Genomic DNA, 18317 nt, shown 5'->3' with positions numbered 1-18317 from the left:
ACCTCTTCAGTTCCCGCATCAGAAAAAGCTTAATGATTATGCTGGACATAGTCACCAAGCAACGTATTGGCAAACTCCAGCAAATGCTCCCAGTCAATCTCCTGCGAATCCACAGAATCAAAGGCCACCTGAGCATAAGAACGATCCTGATGACCGATTGTCTCTTCGGGAGTATGCTTGGAGCGTTTGCCCGCAGGCTGAAAGTCAGGAGCAGGAGGCATCTCCTCTGTGCAAGGAACCATATCCTATGGTTCCTCTGTATCAGAATCCGGACCAAGGGCGGCTACCGTTTGGTCAATAAAAGCCATATCTAGGCCAGCCATGCTTCTCTCTGAGCTAAGGCGGGATTACAACAAAGGTGAAGGAGCATGTGTGGAACTGGGTCTCTCTCTCTCTCTCTCTCTCTCTCTCTCTCTCTCTCTCTCCCGTAAAAGGTAATTGTATTAATTACGAAAAAAATACAAGTTTACTTGATTATAAGATACATGATGGCACTAAGCCATCATGTGAAACGGTTCTAGTTCTAAGAGTTACAAGGTCATGGCAAAGATGTAGCGGAAATTGCCATATGCCAGGGACGCAAGTCCTCCCGGGAAGGTAAGTCAGAATGCTGAAGAAGATCTATTTCCCAATACAAGAGACCCTTAAGCCTAGCAATATGCCGCTGAACATTACAGGCGGAATCAAAAAGAAAAGCATTCCGAATGGTCCAGTTATGCCAACAGCCCCAATATCGAAGAAAGTGAAACACGAGCTTCATATGTGGCTGTGCCGGTGTTGGGTATTTGGGCTCCACAAAGACCCAATCAAAGGGCCTTAGTGAGAAACCAACCACCGCTCTCCAAACGGCTGACAAGAACGACCATATCTTCTTAGCGATAGGGCAATAAATAAATTTGTGACGGGCAGATTCGACACTGGTGGTGCAAAAGAAACAGTTGCCATTGGATATTCGTCGCTTGGAAAGAGCCGAAGCAAGCGGAAGACCCCCAATCATCACCCTCCAAAGAAAGACCTTATATTTGAAGGGTGTCTTGTTCAGCCACCCTTCCATCACAATTGCCCTCCACCATGACCGGGATTTACGCAATCCCCATAGAGCATTAGCTTTAGTGACCAGCCAATGATGATCTTTAATCAGAAGATGATAGACCTGGTTAGCGGAAGCTTTGCCTAAACTCAGCCGGCCTTCAAAGTCCCAATCCTGCCAAGGACGATCCGAAGCAAGGGCAGGAAAGGGTTGTCTACTCTGGAGCACCCATAAATGCCTGTATCCACGAGGGATCCTAAAGATCCTCCTGGCTGTACGAAATGATATTAACACATTGCGACTGGCAAGGGTGGCATCCGCGACTGAAGTTAAGCCCAAACGTGCCATATGGTTGAATTGTGGTCGAAGCTCTTGTTTACCTTCCCATGAAAGTAACCGCGAGACTGCCAGCAATTCCAGTTGAAAAGAATTAGCATCTAAGCGATCCTCCGCCGGATGGCACTGAGCCTTCCGGAGGACCAGTTTCCAGGAACATACCAAATGGGCAAGCAGTGATGAAGAGGAACAAGAGAATCGGGAATCGGCATTAAGAACATGCCACCACGAACTCTGGATTTGGGTATTGCCATGCCGAAGCCCATGCTTCTCAAGGAAATAATGGGCTATAACGACCCATGGATGATGATCTGAGTACATGGCGCGGAAAAGAGACCAACGGAGGGCCAGCATGTGAGTTTGGGCATCCGAAATAGCTCCTCCACCCATGCGTTTGGGGGTGCACGCATGCGACCAAAAAATCCAGGAAATGCCTACATGCAAGGAATCTTTCTTCCATAACATAAAACGAATAAACTGAGTCAGAGCATTCAAAGTAGTAGTAGTCCAGGGCAGCAAGGGCAAGAAATATGTGAGCATCGGCAACATAATTGTCTGGGCTACTTTGAGGCGAACATGGAATGGCCAAGCCTGAGACTTCCAATACAGGAACTTAGCCGCCAGTTTCTGAGAAGTCCACTGTAGAAGCTGCTTTGGGGGAACATCAACGCCCAAGGGGTAGCCAAGATGCCTGACAATGGAGCCACGAGGAACAATGATACCCTGTCAGTTCAATGACTGCAAATCCGACTCCGTGCAGCTGAGAATGGCTGATTTCAACGCATTGATGCGAAGGCCGGAAGCCTGACCAAAGAGAGCCCAAACATCCAATGCTTTGAGAAGGTTATCCTTATCCGCCCGCAGAATCATAAAACTATCATCAGCCAAGGATTGACTAATGAAATGTTGTCCAGAAGGAAGCGACAATCCAGCCAATTGAGTGGAAGCTGCCATATGAGATAACATCGAAAGAACTGGATGAGTCGCAAGGGCAAAGAAAAGAGGGCTCAATGGGCACCCCTGTCTGACAGAGCGGGCAAGGGCAAATGGCTCGGTAACGCCTCCATTCAACATGACTCGCGAAGACGCCGCTGCACTGATGATGTAGATCAGTCGAGACATCCGATCACCAAAGCCCATAGCAAACATAAGCTCCGCAACAAAAGACCAGTCCAAATAGTCGAAAGCCTTTTCCAGGTCCAATTGAATCAGTACGACCTCCTGATTAGAATGCCTTGCATAATCAATCGCCAGTTGCGCATTTAATACATTGTGCAGAATGTTTCGCCCCTTAATGAAACCATATTGAAGAGGATGCACAATGGCAAGGAGATGCTTGTGGAGCCGATTCGCCATTACATTGGAAAAGATTTTGTACATAGAACCCATTAAAGAAATTGGGCGCCAATGTTTCAACATAGACGACGAAGGAACCTTTGGAAGCAATTTAATAAGTCATTCTTTCCATGAGGAAGGCATAATCCCCGTTTCCCACACCTGCTGAAACAAAGCCGTCAATGGTTTCGCCAATTGGGTAGCAAAAACCTCAAAGAACTCATTGGTGAGACCATCCTAGCCAGGACTTTTATCCTTGGGTAAGTGTAACAAAACATCCATAACCTCTGCCTCACAAATATCTGACTCCATAGTGGCTTGCATGTCCTGCGGAACCTGATTACGGACCAGGTCATAAAAAACTGAACGGGCCTGAGTAGTTTGGGCTGACGGTGGAGAAGTGGAACCAAGAAGGTCGATGAAATAATTCCTACACATATGCACAATAGTCTGCAGATCAAGGACCAGGTGGCCTTCTGCATCTAGGAGTCTAGTCATATTCTCTCTAGCAAGAGAGGCATGGAGGGCTCAAAAGAACTTATGAGTCTGACACGCATTATCTTGCAAAGTCTCCGTCAGATGCTGCAATTTGGCCTGCTGATACGATTTCAACTGAAACTCTTGAATAAGATGAGCCACACGCATTGCCAGTGCTAGTAGAAATGCATCATCTGGAGTGTCCACCAGCAGAGAATGGACCAAAGCCAGCAAGTCCTCCGCTGCTTGCCGACGCTGTCGACAAAGAGAGGCATGATGGATTCCATACTGCCGAGCAACCCGCTGCACATTAGAGAGCAATCGTTCAAACGAAGCAGTGCCCAGAGAGGAGAAGTCTAGTAAGAATCTATCAATCAATTGCTGCATGTAACCCTGAAAGATTGCATGCTTCAAATAAGACGAGTTAAAACGCAAAGGGAGTCTCTCCAGAAATCGCTTAAAAGGTGCAATGGGTTGTGCGAGCATCTCAAGCTGCAGAGGAAAATGGTCTGACAATGCATATTGCTGCAACACTTTCATTTCAAGCATCTCGGGGAGGAAATCATCATTCTGCATGATATATATGCGGTCCAGCCGCGACCATGTTGTTGCATACTGGGCAGAATGGAAAGTAAACCCTGTAGAAGACGGGTGCAGCCAGGACAAGAGATCTTGCTTAAGAACAGCAAGAGCCAACTCATGCCACCTACGGCTTTCTGGCGCGTCCATTACCGAATGCTCCGATGTGGACTGCGAAGAATCAACACACATATTGAAATCCCCCATGAAGAGGCCCCGTCTGCCAAGTGACAAAGAAGTCTGCAAAGTATGCCAAAGCTCCCGGCACGATAAAGGATCATTCGGAGCATAGAGACCAAGTAACCATAAGATTTCTCCATCGAATAAAATTTCAATCACCACAAAGCGGCCATGCACATCATTTTTAATAAGAAGAGGTTGATATTTTTCGTGTACAATCATGAGCACACCAAAATAACGCATGGCCGGTGTCCCTGCATAGAACAGACGAAAGCCATGGCAATCCACAACTTTTCCAGCTTCACCGTGACTCTTGTGTTCAACAACACACAAGACATCCCACTGATTCTCATGCAATACAATCCACATGGCATGTTGCTTATGGCGGGAACAGATTCCTCGCACATTCCACGTGGCTATTTTCATGTGTTTTTTGTAAAAGAAAATCAGGTACGAGGCACAACTTGCCTCGATTTGACCTTTTCTGCGAGAATGTCCAAGACTCCCTCATCCAAGAAATCAGCCAACACGGCAAAAGAGTTCTGCGGACCAGATTTGGAGGTAGACGGCATATCTGCTGGCTTGGGAATGGAGCGGGGATAACGACGATCCCACGGGGTAATGACGTTGCCTCTGGTATCAAAAGCCAGCTTAGCTGGTGGACCCTTTGGACGATCCGAATACACTCTCCGAGTGGGTTGAGGACGAGGGGCCGAGGAAGCCATCGCAGGAGGAGGGTGCTCCGATGGCAACATTTCTTTCCTGCACATATAAGTACGCATGGAATCTTGTGACGCAGAAGGCACAAAATTCTCCATGCCAGCAATCACCCTGGTACCTTTTTTTGCGCGTACTTCAACCCAGCCTGTGCCACGGGAATCTAAACCCGAAACCTGTTGTTTACCTTTATCCAGAGCTTTAGGTAGGTGAATAGCATCCTGCGACGGGACATCACATACCATATCTTCCATGGGTAGCGCAACATGCCCAGCATCTGAAGTGTGTTGCTGTTCTGGGCATTCGGCCATGAAATGCCCTAATTTTCCACAGGAAAAGCAGTGTCCTGCAAAATTGCCCCATTTCAAACGAAAGTGTAAAGGATGCATGCTAGAGCAATTGAGACGTAACCACGCAGGCCTTTTCCTGGTAGTATCCCATAACATACACAAGCGGTTACGATTCACTGCCCTTAAACTTGGAGGAACCAGAACAGTGCCCACAGGATCCATGGCGTCCTTCAACAGTGGCCAATAAACAACCGGGCAATTTTCCACTTCAACCCATACAGGGCACTCCCGTTGCAGCAGGCGCTGAAAATCTACCATTGGGCACCATGGTACAACATGGACCAAACGGCGATCAAAAAACAGAGGCAGTTTAGACAGAAGAGCAACACGGTGCGTCTCAGATTTTAACAGCACCTCAAAAAAACCTCGGGGCCCCACAAAAATCTCTTCAACACATTCCCCTTGTAGCAGACTGTGCAACCACTGGCGAATACGGGAAAGCTGGGGGATTCTACCAGTGAAGAAGAGTATCACCACGCGATCATAGAATACTGAAAAGGAGCGCAAGACAGATTTGGGGTCAACAGTGGCTTCCAAAACATCTTCCGGTGCAGAGTCAGAAAAGACTTCCTGATTACGTTGAACATAATCGCCAAGTAGAGTGTTGGCAAACTCTAGCAAATGCTCCCAGTCAACATCCTGAGAGTCTGCAGAGTCCGAAGCAACCTGAGCATAGGAACGATCCTGATGATCCATTGACTCCTCCAAAGTATGCTTGGTGCGTTTGCCTGTAGGCTGAAAGTCAGGAGCAGTGGGCATCTCTTCATTGCACGGAACCATATCGTCGGGTTCCTCGGTATTAGACTCCGGACCAAGCGTTGCCACCGTTTGGTCTATAAAATCCAGGTCCAAGCTAGCCATGGTGTATCACTGTGTATACCGGTCAGAGGCCGAACGAAGATCTCACAGGAGGCAGGAATGCGCAGGACGCTCTCCCTCTTTCTCAGGCCAAACGGACCCGACACTGGACTGACGAAGAAGCTTGGGAAGCGCGTGCACAGAAACAGACGGCCGCTGTGTAGAGAAGGCACGTTCGCAGGCAGAGAAGGGCTCGTTCCCTTTGCTGGCTCACGTTGTCGCACGCTCTGTGTGGCAACCTGGGTGTCGATGGCTGCTGGCCCTTGGTGGCAAAACGGGCAGATCAAGGCGGGCAGCAGGCAAGGGGTGACGGAATGTCTAGGCAGAGGGCGAGCTCTCTCTCTCTCTCTCTCTCTCTCTCTCTCTCTCTCTCTCTCTCTCTCTCTCTCTCTCTCTCTCTCTCTCTCTCTCTCTCTCTCTCTCTCTCTGTGTGTGCGGTGCGCACTGTAGGGTGACCAGCTGTTCGTAGACAGACAAGGGCAGGAGTCGAGCCGCAGGGTCGAACAGACCCCATGCTGGTCCCAGGGGAGAACGCAAGCAGCGCGTGAGGCAAAGGAGCACGTCTGCAGGTCAGGAGAGGCGCGTCAAATCCTCTCGCTCTCTCCTGACGGGCACGGACGACAGCGACGGCGACGGCGACTAATGCGCACGGGCACAGGCGGACGGGCACGGCGACTGACGAGCACAGGCGGACGAGCACGGACGACGGCGACTGACGGGCACACACGAGCACGCAGACAGGCGATGGCGTGTCAGGCGACAGACGAGACGACGGGTCCTCTCTCTCTCTCTCTCTCTCTCTCTCTCTCTCTCTCTCTCTCTCTCTCTCTCTCTCTCTCTCTCTCTCTCTCTCTCTTTCTACACACACACACGCGCGTGCGCATCTACTTAGGGGTCACATTCACTGCATCCATAGAGATATTCACCATGGCATATATAGTCGAAGATTGCTTTACACAAGGATATACAGCATTGGCCATATGGAAGAGATAGTGCCATCAGGTGCACTTCCATGAGCCCCACACATGGAGGTGGCTATTTGACACATGGGTCACACTAACCACGACATATGGTGCATCTATTTGGAACCCTAGCCAAACAACATATCTATGGATACATATTAAGATATCACAAATCAATGGATTATCCAAACCATCAATATGACATGAGATCATTAGAGCAGAGTTTATTGCACTCCCCCCCATGATGTTGGAGACCCTTTTTCAAACCATCAACTTCATACACAAAGTATGAAACATGCACCCAAATAAACTATCTAGGAAAGCCTTCAAGGCCTCTAAAGAGCTAGCCCAAGCAAGATGTGAGACCTCATGGTATACACAGTTGAGTACTGAGTCACACGATATGGCATCAACATGGATCGAACCCCCCCCCCCCCTCCCCTCTCCCCATATGATCCTGACTTCCCCTTCATGCACCTCTTCCACATTGAGAGGAACCTAATCATGTGACGGGATCTTTCCCAGTTGCACATACAATATACATGGATCTCACCCTAATTACCCCTTCCCCTAAAGATGTCATACTACAAGGACCACTTTATGAGAACTATAGCAAATGATTTCATTGAGAGACCTGGATCCCTAGACATATGCATGGCACAAAAGATGCAAATAGCCATTAGCTAGCTCTCAGCAACTCAAGATTGAGACAGAGAGCAGCCCATATCCCCCAAGCTAAGCACATCTGCAGACGCAAGGCCTATAGTACAATCCAAGCTAGGTATCCCACACTATTTAGAGGAGACACCTACTTCACCTTAGTCATGGAGTTCCTAGACCAACACTGCTTTGGGCCTTACCCGACTGAGATGCACAGACTCCATACATCATTACTATAGATAGACACTCTTCTTCTTTTTTTTCTTTTTTCTTACCGGGGTTCCTTCAAGACAATGACCAGATAAAAACATATGCAAGTGTTTACAATAAGAAAAGAAACAATATACAAATATGACTAAAACACAATAACTCTAACAATAACGCAAAACGCAAAACACAGACAGAGAAGAAAAAGAACTCTGAAGTGAAGTGAAGAAATAAAACGCACAACAATGGGAGTAGTCGGAGAGTGGCATCCACCACATACGAATCCCGACTGTTGTAACCACCACTCAAAGCTGAATATGGAAGGGAAGCATGCTGGAAACCAAAATGTAGCAATCTAGAGAGCTCGAACTGGTAAACACAGCAGTGTACCACCTGGAAGGTGATGTCAGCTGATCATCAGCAGCAAGGAAAGATTGGGTGACAACCAATAGAGGGGGATCACATGCTGGGCAACCTGTGCAGCAGCCAAAGGCCGGCTGGAAACCTACACCCAGGTGCTAGACAGGCACGGTGACCTGCTACAGTAATAAATGCAGCAAACAGAGGGCAGCAGCAAGGTAGATGCCAGCTGAGGAAGGTACGGCAGCGATCACAAGGGCTGCATAATATCTCATCAAGGATGTATGAAATACTCTACCCAACCACCAATCCCAACAGGGTGGAGCTAGTTATCAATGTATCATCAACCACACAGCTAGAATGTATTGCTCCATATATTGACCCCACTATCTTCTTGTTCTATCCCCACATGGGCATTGTTTTGTACATCACTTTAACTTCTTTGCTCAATATATGACTGATTATCTTTTAGTACATCACACTTTGATGTCTAGTGATGATCCGCATTGTACATGGTTTTGTCTCACAGGTTGTCTTTGGCCTCAGCATACGTTAATATATATTTCTCTCTCTCTCTCTTGGCTTTGGCTACTGCAGTGTGGATTTTAAGCCTTCCAGAGAGAAGATACTCAAAAGTCTAAGAGTGGCAATAAGAAGGCTTTTCATGGAGTCTTTTTGGGGTTGAGGTGCATGGCTGAAAGTAAGAGCACCAGATTGAGCTTACAAGGACAACCCCGCCAAACTCTTGGATGAGATAGGTGGCTAACTTGTTTGGGATCTGTTTGTCCTAAGTTAGAGTTCTAGGCAAGTTCAAAGTATCCTTGTGCATTTATGCCAAAATATGTGCAAACACTTGGAATACAAAGCAAGGACCATACAAAGGGTGGTCAACTTGACTACTGGTGAGAATATCTCATCAAAGCCAATCCCCTTCTCCTACTTGAATCCTTTGGCTATCAATCTTGCCTTGTACTAAAGTCTTCCACTTTTGGGCCTTTCTAAAATCCATCTCTGACTGCATAGCCCTCTTTCACTTATGACTGTCATCTTTAGTCATAGCATCAACATAATAAGAAGGCTCACCAAAATCGATATACCAAGTACTCTTACCATTTGCATTCTCCTCAAGAGAGGAGCTATGCTATGAAAGAAGCATGTTATGAGATGCATCAGGTGGAAGAAAGGTCTCTTCAAAACAGATCCCCTAGATCTGGCTGAACTGCCCCAGGTTCTTGGGATGGTCCTTTGTATCAACATAGGGTTATGATTTGGAACTCTTGACGCAAACAGCTCCCCACTGTTGTTGATATCTTGCTTGTTCTATTGTCCTCTTAATTGCATCTCATCTCCAGCTCAAACACCTCTCCCCAACCCCCAAAAAAAACAGAAAACGAAGGGCATAACAAAATGTGCAAGAAAAGCATGAGATAAGCCTTAACCCTTCCTCTTCTCCCAGCCCCTTGCTTTTCAGCTGTCTCAATCCCTCACCTGCCCCTAAGATCCCCTGCCAAGCATCCATCCTCCCTTCTCACCTCTGCTGCCTCTCCCGTTTACTCCAGTGGAGAAATGTTACAATATGGGAGATACTGTGTACATGCTAATGGAACAGAGTAAATAGAAGGCCACAAGGATCACAGGAAATTTAACATATTGCTAGAAACAACCTTTAAAATTTTCAGGAACAGAAAAGAGAATATAAAAAATATCTGTATGTTTTGATAAGAAAATTTAAGCATATACTTTGAAATGTATTACCATCATTATGAACATCTAAGGGAATATAAAAAATATCCGTATGTTTTGATAAGAAAATCCAAGCATATACTTTGAAATGTATTACCCTCATTGCAAACATCTGAGATTTCAGGTTTTTATGCCTAATATCTTACCATGAATGAAGTAAAGGCATATGCTGCTGGCCAAGTATGCATCTCACGAAAGTTCTGAAAAACCTCCTTAGCTTTCTTAATTTTACCACTTATTGACAACCCTGCTAAGTATGCAGATTTGGCCTCCCATGCATCAACAAGCCCTGCATATATTTTATTTGACAGCATCTGCCAACACCAATTAAGTATAAATACATTTGCCATCACCCAATCAGGTCTGAATACTGCTGCGCTTACTGCCTTAAGACATGAGACCATTATCAAAAGAAAACCTTTGAATCAGAAAGAAACATTCAGAAACACTTGACATACTTCAAATTTGGATCCCAAAACATCATTAGGAAAGCCATTAACTGAAAAGCTTGAGGTGCTTTCTGAAGGGTGACAGACCAGGAGAGCAGCATAGCCCACATGACCATCGATTCAACACCCTCAATTCACAAAGTGCTTCACAAGATCCATCAACCTTCACAAATCAACAATAATGAAAGCATCTGGCCCTAGTGGAATCTCATTAGTCAGGCCCCCCCCCCTTGGGAGCATTTATACATTGATTAATGATAATACACAGTATTAATCAGCCATCTTTCCTCTGAGTAACCCCTTCCTCAACCAACTTAAGTGTGGGCTAAAATTGAAGGCCCATCAATTGATCGTCTACTCAATGAATGATAATTTCTCCATTACTAGATGGAAGAGTGTCAAGGTTGGGCATGGCTTTCCAATAACTTCTAATAGCATTCAAATAGATATATCATGTAGCAATTTCTTCAGAAAAACATACATAAGCTTCAAATCATTGAGGAAATTCTTAAGGAAACAAGAGAATGTATTAGATCTCCAGAACTGGGGATACAAGCAGCAGAAATAGCTCGATTTGAGGCTCTTCTAGTCACAAATCCGGTGATTTCTTCCCTGCTCTGTGTCCTACTCGATCACAACTTTCATCACCAAAATAGAGTAGAAGCCAAGGCAGTCCAAGGGACTTGCATGCTAAAGCCTCATGTGACAGCACTTACATAGAGCACTAGTGGCAGGATCATTTTGCAATTTCCCATGAGATAGGAGTATCACTTCTCCATGAAGAGTATGTTATCTTGCTCTGGGAAGGTATTTCCAGGACAGTTTCACGTACTAGGCTGGAGTATCAAGAGATTCGAGATAGAACCTGTATATCTGTAGAAAGTAGAAGACTTGTGCAGTACAAGATTGTGGCATTTTGGTCCCAAAGAGGGCAGCTTGGGTTCCATGACAAAGAGCACAGGCAGCAGGTGAACTGATATCCTTAGAGCAGGAGAGCAAGCATTTCTGGAGGCTTTCATCTTCCAGTTATGGGACAGGATCCCATGTTCACAGCCTGCTTTGGTAGATCTACAAATTTTCTCTAATTTTCTAGGAGAGGTAGGGTGTCAAAATTGAAGATCTTTCCCAAGATTGACAATGTTTACGTATATGGCCATGCTTGTGATGATAGGGGTTTAGTTTACATTATTCCTGGCACTAATCTTAAGTTGAGACAATCAAAGGGATCTCTTTCATACTCAAAAGTCAAGATTCCCAATCAAAACTACACTAATGATGTGATCTCAAAATGCTCTTTGCACAAATTTTAGCAGCTAAGCTATTTTTGGATGCTTGGGCAACTAGACCTAGGGACAAGTGTCACTAGGAAATCAACACTTCTTTCAAAGAGGTGGCCTTAAGGAGGGCAGAGGGCATTTTGGAAAGAGAGGGCATACTGGAGCATGGGAGTCAGCATCCAAGGAATAGATGGGTGGCCAAGAGGATGCATGTTATCGAAGCAAAGATAGATGGCGTGAAGGAAGCAGATGGAAGTACAAATAGCAAATGAGAGCTGTGTTGGACAAGCAGAGGAGACATAGAAAAGCATAGGACAAACTAGACTTTCAGTTTTTGAAGGGCAAAATGTTGAGAATGGGATTTATAGAGTAGATGGTTCCAAGGAATTACAGCTTCATACTCTTCAGCACATAGCCAAGTTCTAGTCACTGGAGCAATGTGTCATGCATAGTCATGTCCTCCTTGTGAGCTTCAGTCTGAATTAGACATATCATGCCTTTTGACGAAGGAAGCAAATCCTTCTAGAGCGTGCATTTCTTTTCCAATCAGTTTTAAGTGTGTTCATACTCGCTGAGGTTTATTTCCAGCCCTGCATTTCTTTTTTAGTGGCCAGTAGGGTGGGCAACCTATATTTATAATGGGCGACCTGTTGTTTATATTTGCCACAATTATTTTATTGTCTTATGCTGGTCTGCCAACATATTTTGGGCCTCTTGAAGCAGGTTGGCCAGATTTGTCTGTTTATGGCTATTCAGAGCCCTCTCCCACACTTGGTGCCAGTCATTCACATCATATCATCACCAAAGTGAGGACTCGGAGGTTCTACGAAGAGAAGACCACACTCAACTTGTCGATTGGAACAGATCTATCACGAAGAACCCAGAATTTTCTACCTTGTTCAAACTTCACGTCTTCTACAAAGTGTGTGGGCCAACTACAACTACAACCCAGATTTACCCTCCATTCGGGCATCACGACACCAAAGCAAAAAATGCCCTTATGTGATTGCAAGTTCATTTGAAAAGTTATAGACTACAACTTTGTCAGATGCAGATACCAATAAGTCTTCTACCAATAGGTGGTCATATCAGTCAGACCGTCACAAAGAGCAATACAAAGATCAACATTCATAGCCTTATTCTCACTCTGATAGTTTGAGAAGTTCGGAGTCCCTCTTCTTTACATGTCTCTCATAGTTCCCGTACTACAAGTCCTTGCAATGATGGCTCCCTCGATTCAAGTTTCCATGCTTCCTTCTCTCCCCAAAGAAAATCAACTTGATGGTGAGAACTATTCCCTTTGGTCATGCAAAGTGAAGTGTATGACATATCCTTGACACCTTCAACTTGTGAGAGTTTGTTACTATTTTGATCCCCTGTCTACCAAAGGATCCCCACATTGGTTCTACAATGGACCAAGCAGCCCCTAAAGCATGATCTTTTCTCTTTACAAGTCTACAAGATTCTATACTTGTGCATATGTGCAGACTTTGGACTGCAGTGCAAGTGTAGACAAAGCTCTCATTAAAAGACCTTTGCCTATCGTATCACCATAGAGAAGAAATTCTAGATTATTTTTGTTCATGATTTCCTTTCTATGCATGATCGCATCACCAAGATGAAGGACATGCAGGATGATCTTGCATCCCTTGGCAAGACGATTTCATCAGAGGGCATGGCAATGATTTTCATTACTCAATTGCCATCTCCCGAGTATGATGTCTTCTACACCAACTTGTTGACCTCCACGATTCAAGAGACTCTTTGATACAAAGAGCTAGCTCTGCTTGTTTTGAAACATGAAGAGCAACTCAAGGATATCAATACTAGTGGATCGAGCCTTACGAAAGACAGAGATTGAAAGAAGCCTCAATACCCCCTATGAAAAGGACACCCATCTTGAGGAGAACTCTTGAAAAAATACCCTCGCCTTTATCTGGGAGTGGAGGATCGAACTAAAATATCTTGAGCCCTCCTCTACTTCTACACCAGTTGTTACACATGAGTCCATGTTTCTTCCCATTCATGAGATGGAGAAGCCTTCTTCATCAACTTCACAGAGGCCTTGGCTTCTAGACTACGGCACTTCTAGTCATGACTCCTCAAGCAGATTGTTGTAGGATCCTCGTCTACATCAAAAGGTATAGTCACTATTGAATACATTTATTCGGTGCTATTGGTGGTGTTGGCACTTTACCATTATTACTTAACCATCCATCAAGCTCCATTTCCAAAGTCCTGCATGTTCTAGACTCGGGCTTTCCACTCCTCTCATTTCATGGCCTTACTGGACTTGGTGTCTCAGTTATCTTCCACCCAAGCAAGCCATCTTTATTGAGGATTCTCTTACAAGAGTCACTTTAGCGACAAGTTGGTACGACACAGCTTTACAAGCTCCATTCCCCTTTCATTGTACAAGGTCCTCTGAGGCAATCTTGTATAGCCACACTCGTTCCCAATCATGCACCATCTACCCCACAGGTTCCTCTAGTGTTTTCCTCATACCCCCATCCCTTTCAAAAGGGGACAATATCTATGATGTGGCTATGGATTTCCTAGCCCCTTTTGTTTCAGAGAGGGATTCCCACGATCGTGGACAGCTTCTTCATCAAGGAACTTCTTTAGCTTTGGCACTTCTTCTACCACACTTGGATCCATTCAATCTTCTTTGGCCTTCAACCACATCTAGGATCTAAGAGGGGGTTTTATCAATCACGTCTATCATGCACAATCATCTCCTACCTAGGAGCCTCAACCTGAGTCAGATGGGGACATTAGGAGCTTCAACACTCACTCTGTCATGTGTCTTGAGAGAAAACGTAGCTCTTTCTAGAGCATGGCTTTTCTTTCTCAGTCGGTTTTAGATGTGTACATACTGATTGAGGCTTATTTCCAGCCCTACATTTCTTTTTCAGTAGCCAATGGCATGGACAGCCTGTTGTTTATTTTCACCAGCATTACTTTACTGTTTTTATGCTGTTCAGTCAGCATATTTTGGACTTTGTGGAGTAGGTTGGCCAGATTTGGTTGTTTATGGCCATAAAGTGCCCTCTTCCACACTTGGCTGGTCATTCAAATGTTTATCCTTTGCAGGTTTCACCACACTCCAATGTATAGGGATTCTTCTCCATCTTCCAATATTGTCTTCCGTCATGACCCTAATCCGGTGCCCTCATTAACACCTTGAGCTGCATGCAAGGGCTGATCAGTCCTCTTTTGTATTCAGCTTTCATTAAGTTAAATGCGGATTTTCTCCATCCATTCCCCTCTTCCGTTGCAGTCTTCATGTTCCCTTCTCTCTCTGTTTCCGTGTATCCTATTCCATTGCAGGGTCTCACAGATTCAACATTCAAACATTATTGAGACAAGTTTATCCTCTTGGCCCTATTCCTTTTGTTGTCAAGGCCATGAGCTCTTATTTGACACGCGATTCCAGAGTTCAGTAAGCTTCTAGATACACAATTTGTAGATATGCCACATAGTGTGCTTGGATGGGGATAAGAGCAACTTCAGCTTTCATAGCAACAATGAAGATGGTTAGTAGAGCTCCAGCCACCCTCGTTAATTGGCACAAGCAGTGTGGCTTTTCATTACATGAGACTTGACAGCACATGGATTGGAGACCTGACAAGGACTTCAATTTGTTTCTTGTGGAGCCTTACTGAAGCACTAACTTGGATGTTGTCTAGGGATTGATATCACTTTAAAGAAGTAGCCTGTGCCCTTACTTTTCAGCATTTCAAAGAATGTTTTCTAATGGAGCATGACAAGACCCTCTAAAGCAAAGGAGGATGGTGATTACTAATCATGTCCTCCTAGCAAGAATCCATTGGCCAAGTGAAGTGCCTCATCAAAAACATTATTTGGTCAAGAAGAGATGTGAGCCCAGTAATGGCAGAGGTAACTTGGGATGTCATCATATAGCCATTGGCCAAGTGAAGTGCCTCATCAAGAACATTATTAGGTCAAGAAGAGATGTGAGCCCAGCAATGGCAGTGGTAACTTTGGATGTCGTCGTATAGCCATATGCAAATGTGGGCTAGAGATCATAGACTAGGATTGTGGAGTAAAGCCTTATTGATGAAGCTGCTTTGTTAGAGGTCTCCTTCCAAGTGAGGGGTCCTAAAATAAAGGAGCATTACACAGACTTTGAGAGTAAAGGCAGCCTAGCATACAGCCTAGCATACACTGTTATCTTTCAATGAATCAAGGCTAGAGGCTTCGGAGAAAGTTGAGGCCAAACTCGCACAGCCCGTTATTCAAGCTAGGAGATTTCTATGATTCAGCTTTTACCAATTACATTTGACCACAATTGAAGAGAAAATGAGGCAGCTAGTGGCCTTTACATGATGACTTACTTGAGCGGTTATGGCATTATCATTAAGCACATGTCAGGTATGACACTCTTTATGAGTTGTAACACCGCTAGGCGATTGAGGGCCCTCCCCGCCTCGAATTTTCTAGAGATGTCTACAAAGCCTCTCAGCTAGGGAAATAGAACTACACTCTATTCCCTTAGGAGACCCACACATAGAGGTGGGGGACCCTTGCAATTGATTTGTGTTCATCTGTACACGCCAACATCCACTGCCGCCTTGAATGGCGCAAAGTACTTGTTTTTTATAGTGGATGATTTCTCAAGATACATGTGGATGTATTTTCTAAAGCACAAATACAATACCATCACCTACTTCTCACTATGGGTGCATTTGATACATACTCAAATGGGTCATCATGTACAATGTATGAGAAGTGCCAGTGGTGGTGAGTTTCCATCCCACAAGTTCATCGAGCTTCTAAAGGAGCACGACATTTCTCACTAGTTCACCTCTACCAACTCCCCTTCTCAAAATGGAGTCATAGAGTGAACCAGACTATGATGAACATGGCATGATCTATCCTATTCAAAGCAAAGCTACCTGAGTGCCTTTGGGTTGAGGCTATTAACACTATGGTATACATCCGAAACTAGTCCTTGACTTGGCAGTTTCTCAAAAGACCCCATAGAGGCATTTTTTGACTCCAAGATTATAGTCTCCCACTTTAGAGAATTCTAATATTAAGAAGCTCAAGTGTATGAAGAGGAAGACCCACAAGGCTACATCACTTGTCACCTTCACAGTAAAGGTGAAGGTCCTTGCGATGTATTGTGAGAATACCACACTTGAGTTGAAGAAGGCTTCTTCAACTTGGTTTCCTTACATGTGGTTTTTGTTCGAGCACATTTATGAGATGCGGCCCATCCTCTGCCAGATAGTGGGATCCAGTCTATAGAATGAGTGGGATGACCATGAGCCATGCAACGCTTGTGCCTCAATGAGCAGTTTTGGCAAAAAGTCCGTGTCATTATCATTGTCGTAACTCCCTTTCAGAGGGTGTTACATTCGGTACATTCTGCCTACAAGTTGTCAAACAATCATGGACGATAGAGAGCTTCATTTGGACCAACTTGTATAATGTATATTTGACTCGTGTGATCCCTGTCAATGACCAATCAGTGCTAGAGGAGCTAGGATGATATGAATATCAAAGAGCGCATGTGGCTTTCGCTTCTTCCACTTGTTCAAGAAGAGAATCACTTCTGAAGCCTCTCTTTTAATGGCAAAACTTTGGATACACATCGGAGACCCATGAGAGTCCTTGCTCAAGATTACTCATCGAGTGCATGTGAGAGAAGCTAATGTACATATTCTCTCATTCGCACAAAGATTCACAATCTACAAACTGGAGTACCTATTCTCTCATTTTCACAAAGATTCACAATCCACCTAGCACACAATAATTAGAGCAACTAGTCTATTGCAACACCAACTTACACATGATGAGGGCTATGATGAGCATGGGTAGTCCAAAGCAAGTAACCACTTAACCATAAAACTTAAAATTTGTTGTATTAAACTTTAAAGTTTATACTTTACGATTTAGACTTTCGCATTTACAATATTATGTGCATTGTGTAGGTGAATGTTAATACATTCAAGTTGACGTGCGACACTCTTTTGAGTGTATATCGCAAGTACATGAGGAGGAGGAGATGATCTTTGTAGAGCTCTATAGATAGCTTACAGCAACAAATACACGTGATACTCGCACTCACCGTACTCGTGGACGAAGAGTTCGAGTAGATGGTGGTACAGGCATGGTCATTTGGTGCTCTCAAACATCTAGGCAGGGTGATTCGAGTAAATTACAAACATATGGGAGCCAAGCTCTAGTAGCTTCCATCTTGTGCCTCATGATAACATCCCCCCTACCTACATAGCTGGCGCTTAGGGACCCATAATTTGATGATGATGGTAACCTCATCAATGACGATGAATATGAAGTATCTCATCATACAATGATGAGGAGTCATCTTCAAACTCTCTTGATGAGCACTCAAAATGGTTCTGATAATTATGTTGGTGGTGATAGTGATGCCTCATTATAGATTTATATGACTCTTTGTTTTTTATATCTACTATCATTGTATCCACTATGATTCATCATCCATCTATGTACTAGACACTCATTGTATCGCATGTTGTGCATAGCACATGCAAGCCCAAGGCCCATCCTCATGTATTCATCTTATTTGGTAATGACATGGCTATTTTCACTTTAAACATGCATTTATCATCAGGATAAAAATTATGAGAAAGAAACTGAAGCAGGTTATGAAAGTACAAATGAAAAATTTCCTCTGATAACGATTCATCTTGTTGATGTCCCTACAGAGACCTCAAAGGCCGAAGATCTCAGGGTGCTGGATGGAATGACCATGGTTCCATCTGGATTGATCAATGGACCACAAAGTA

The 18317-nt window shown here is 44.6% G+C and overlaps 1 protein-coding gene across 1 annotated transcript in view; it reads right to left on the bottom strand.

The window, feature by feature from the left end:
• The window catches only part of LOC148035613 (uncharacterized), a 208995-nt gene that overhangs the window by 41644 nt on the left and 149034 nt on the right, over window positions 1-18317 (bottom strand). Inside the window, exon 11 of the mRNA XM_087677580.1 lies at window positions 9941-10108. Within this exon, the coding sequence (XP_087533706.1) occupies window positions 9941-10108 (168 nt within the window). The remainder of the gene's footprint in view (window positions 1-9940; window positions 10109-18317) is intronic.

Source organism: Lygodium microphyllum, chromosome 5, assembly GCF_053477565.2.
Source record: "Lygodium microphyllum isolate KBCC chromosome 5, Lygodium_microphyllum_v1.1.10, whole genome shotgun sequence".
NCBI lineage: Eukaryota > Viridiplantae > Streptophyta > Polypodiopsida > Schizaeales > Lygodiaceae > Lygodium > Lygodium microphyllum.
This window is presented reverse-complemented; position numbering and strand designations above follow the sequence as displayed.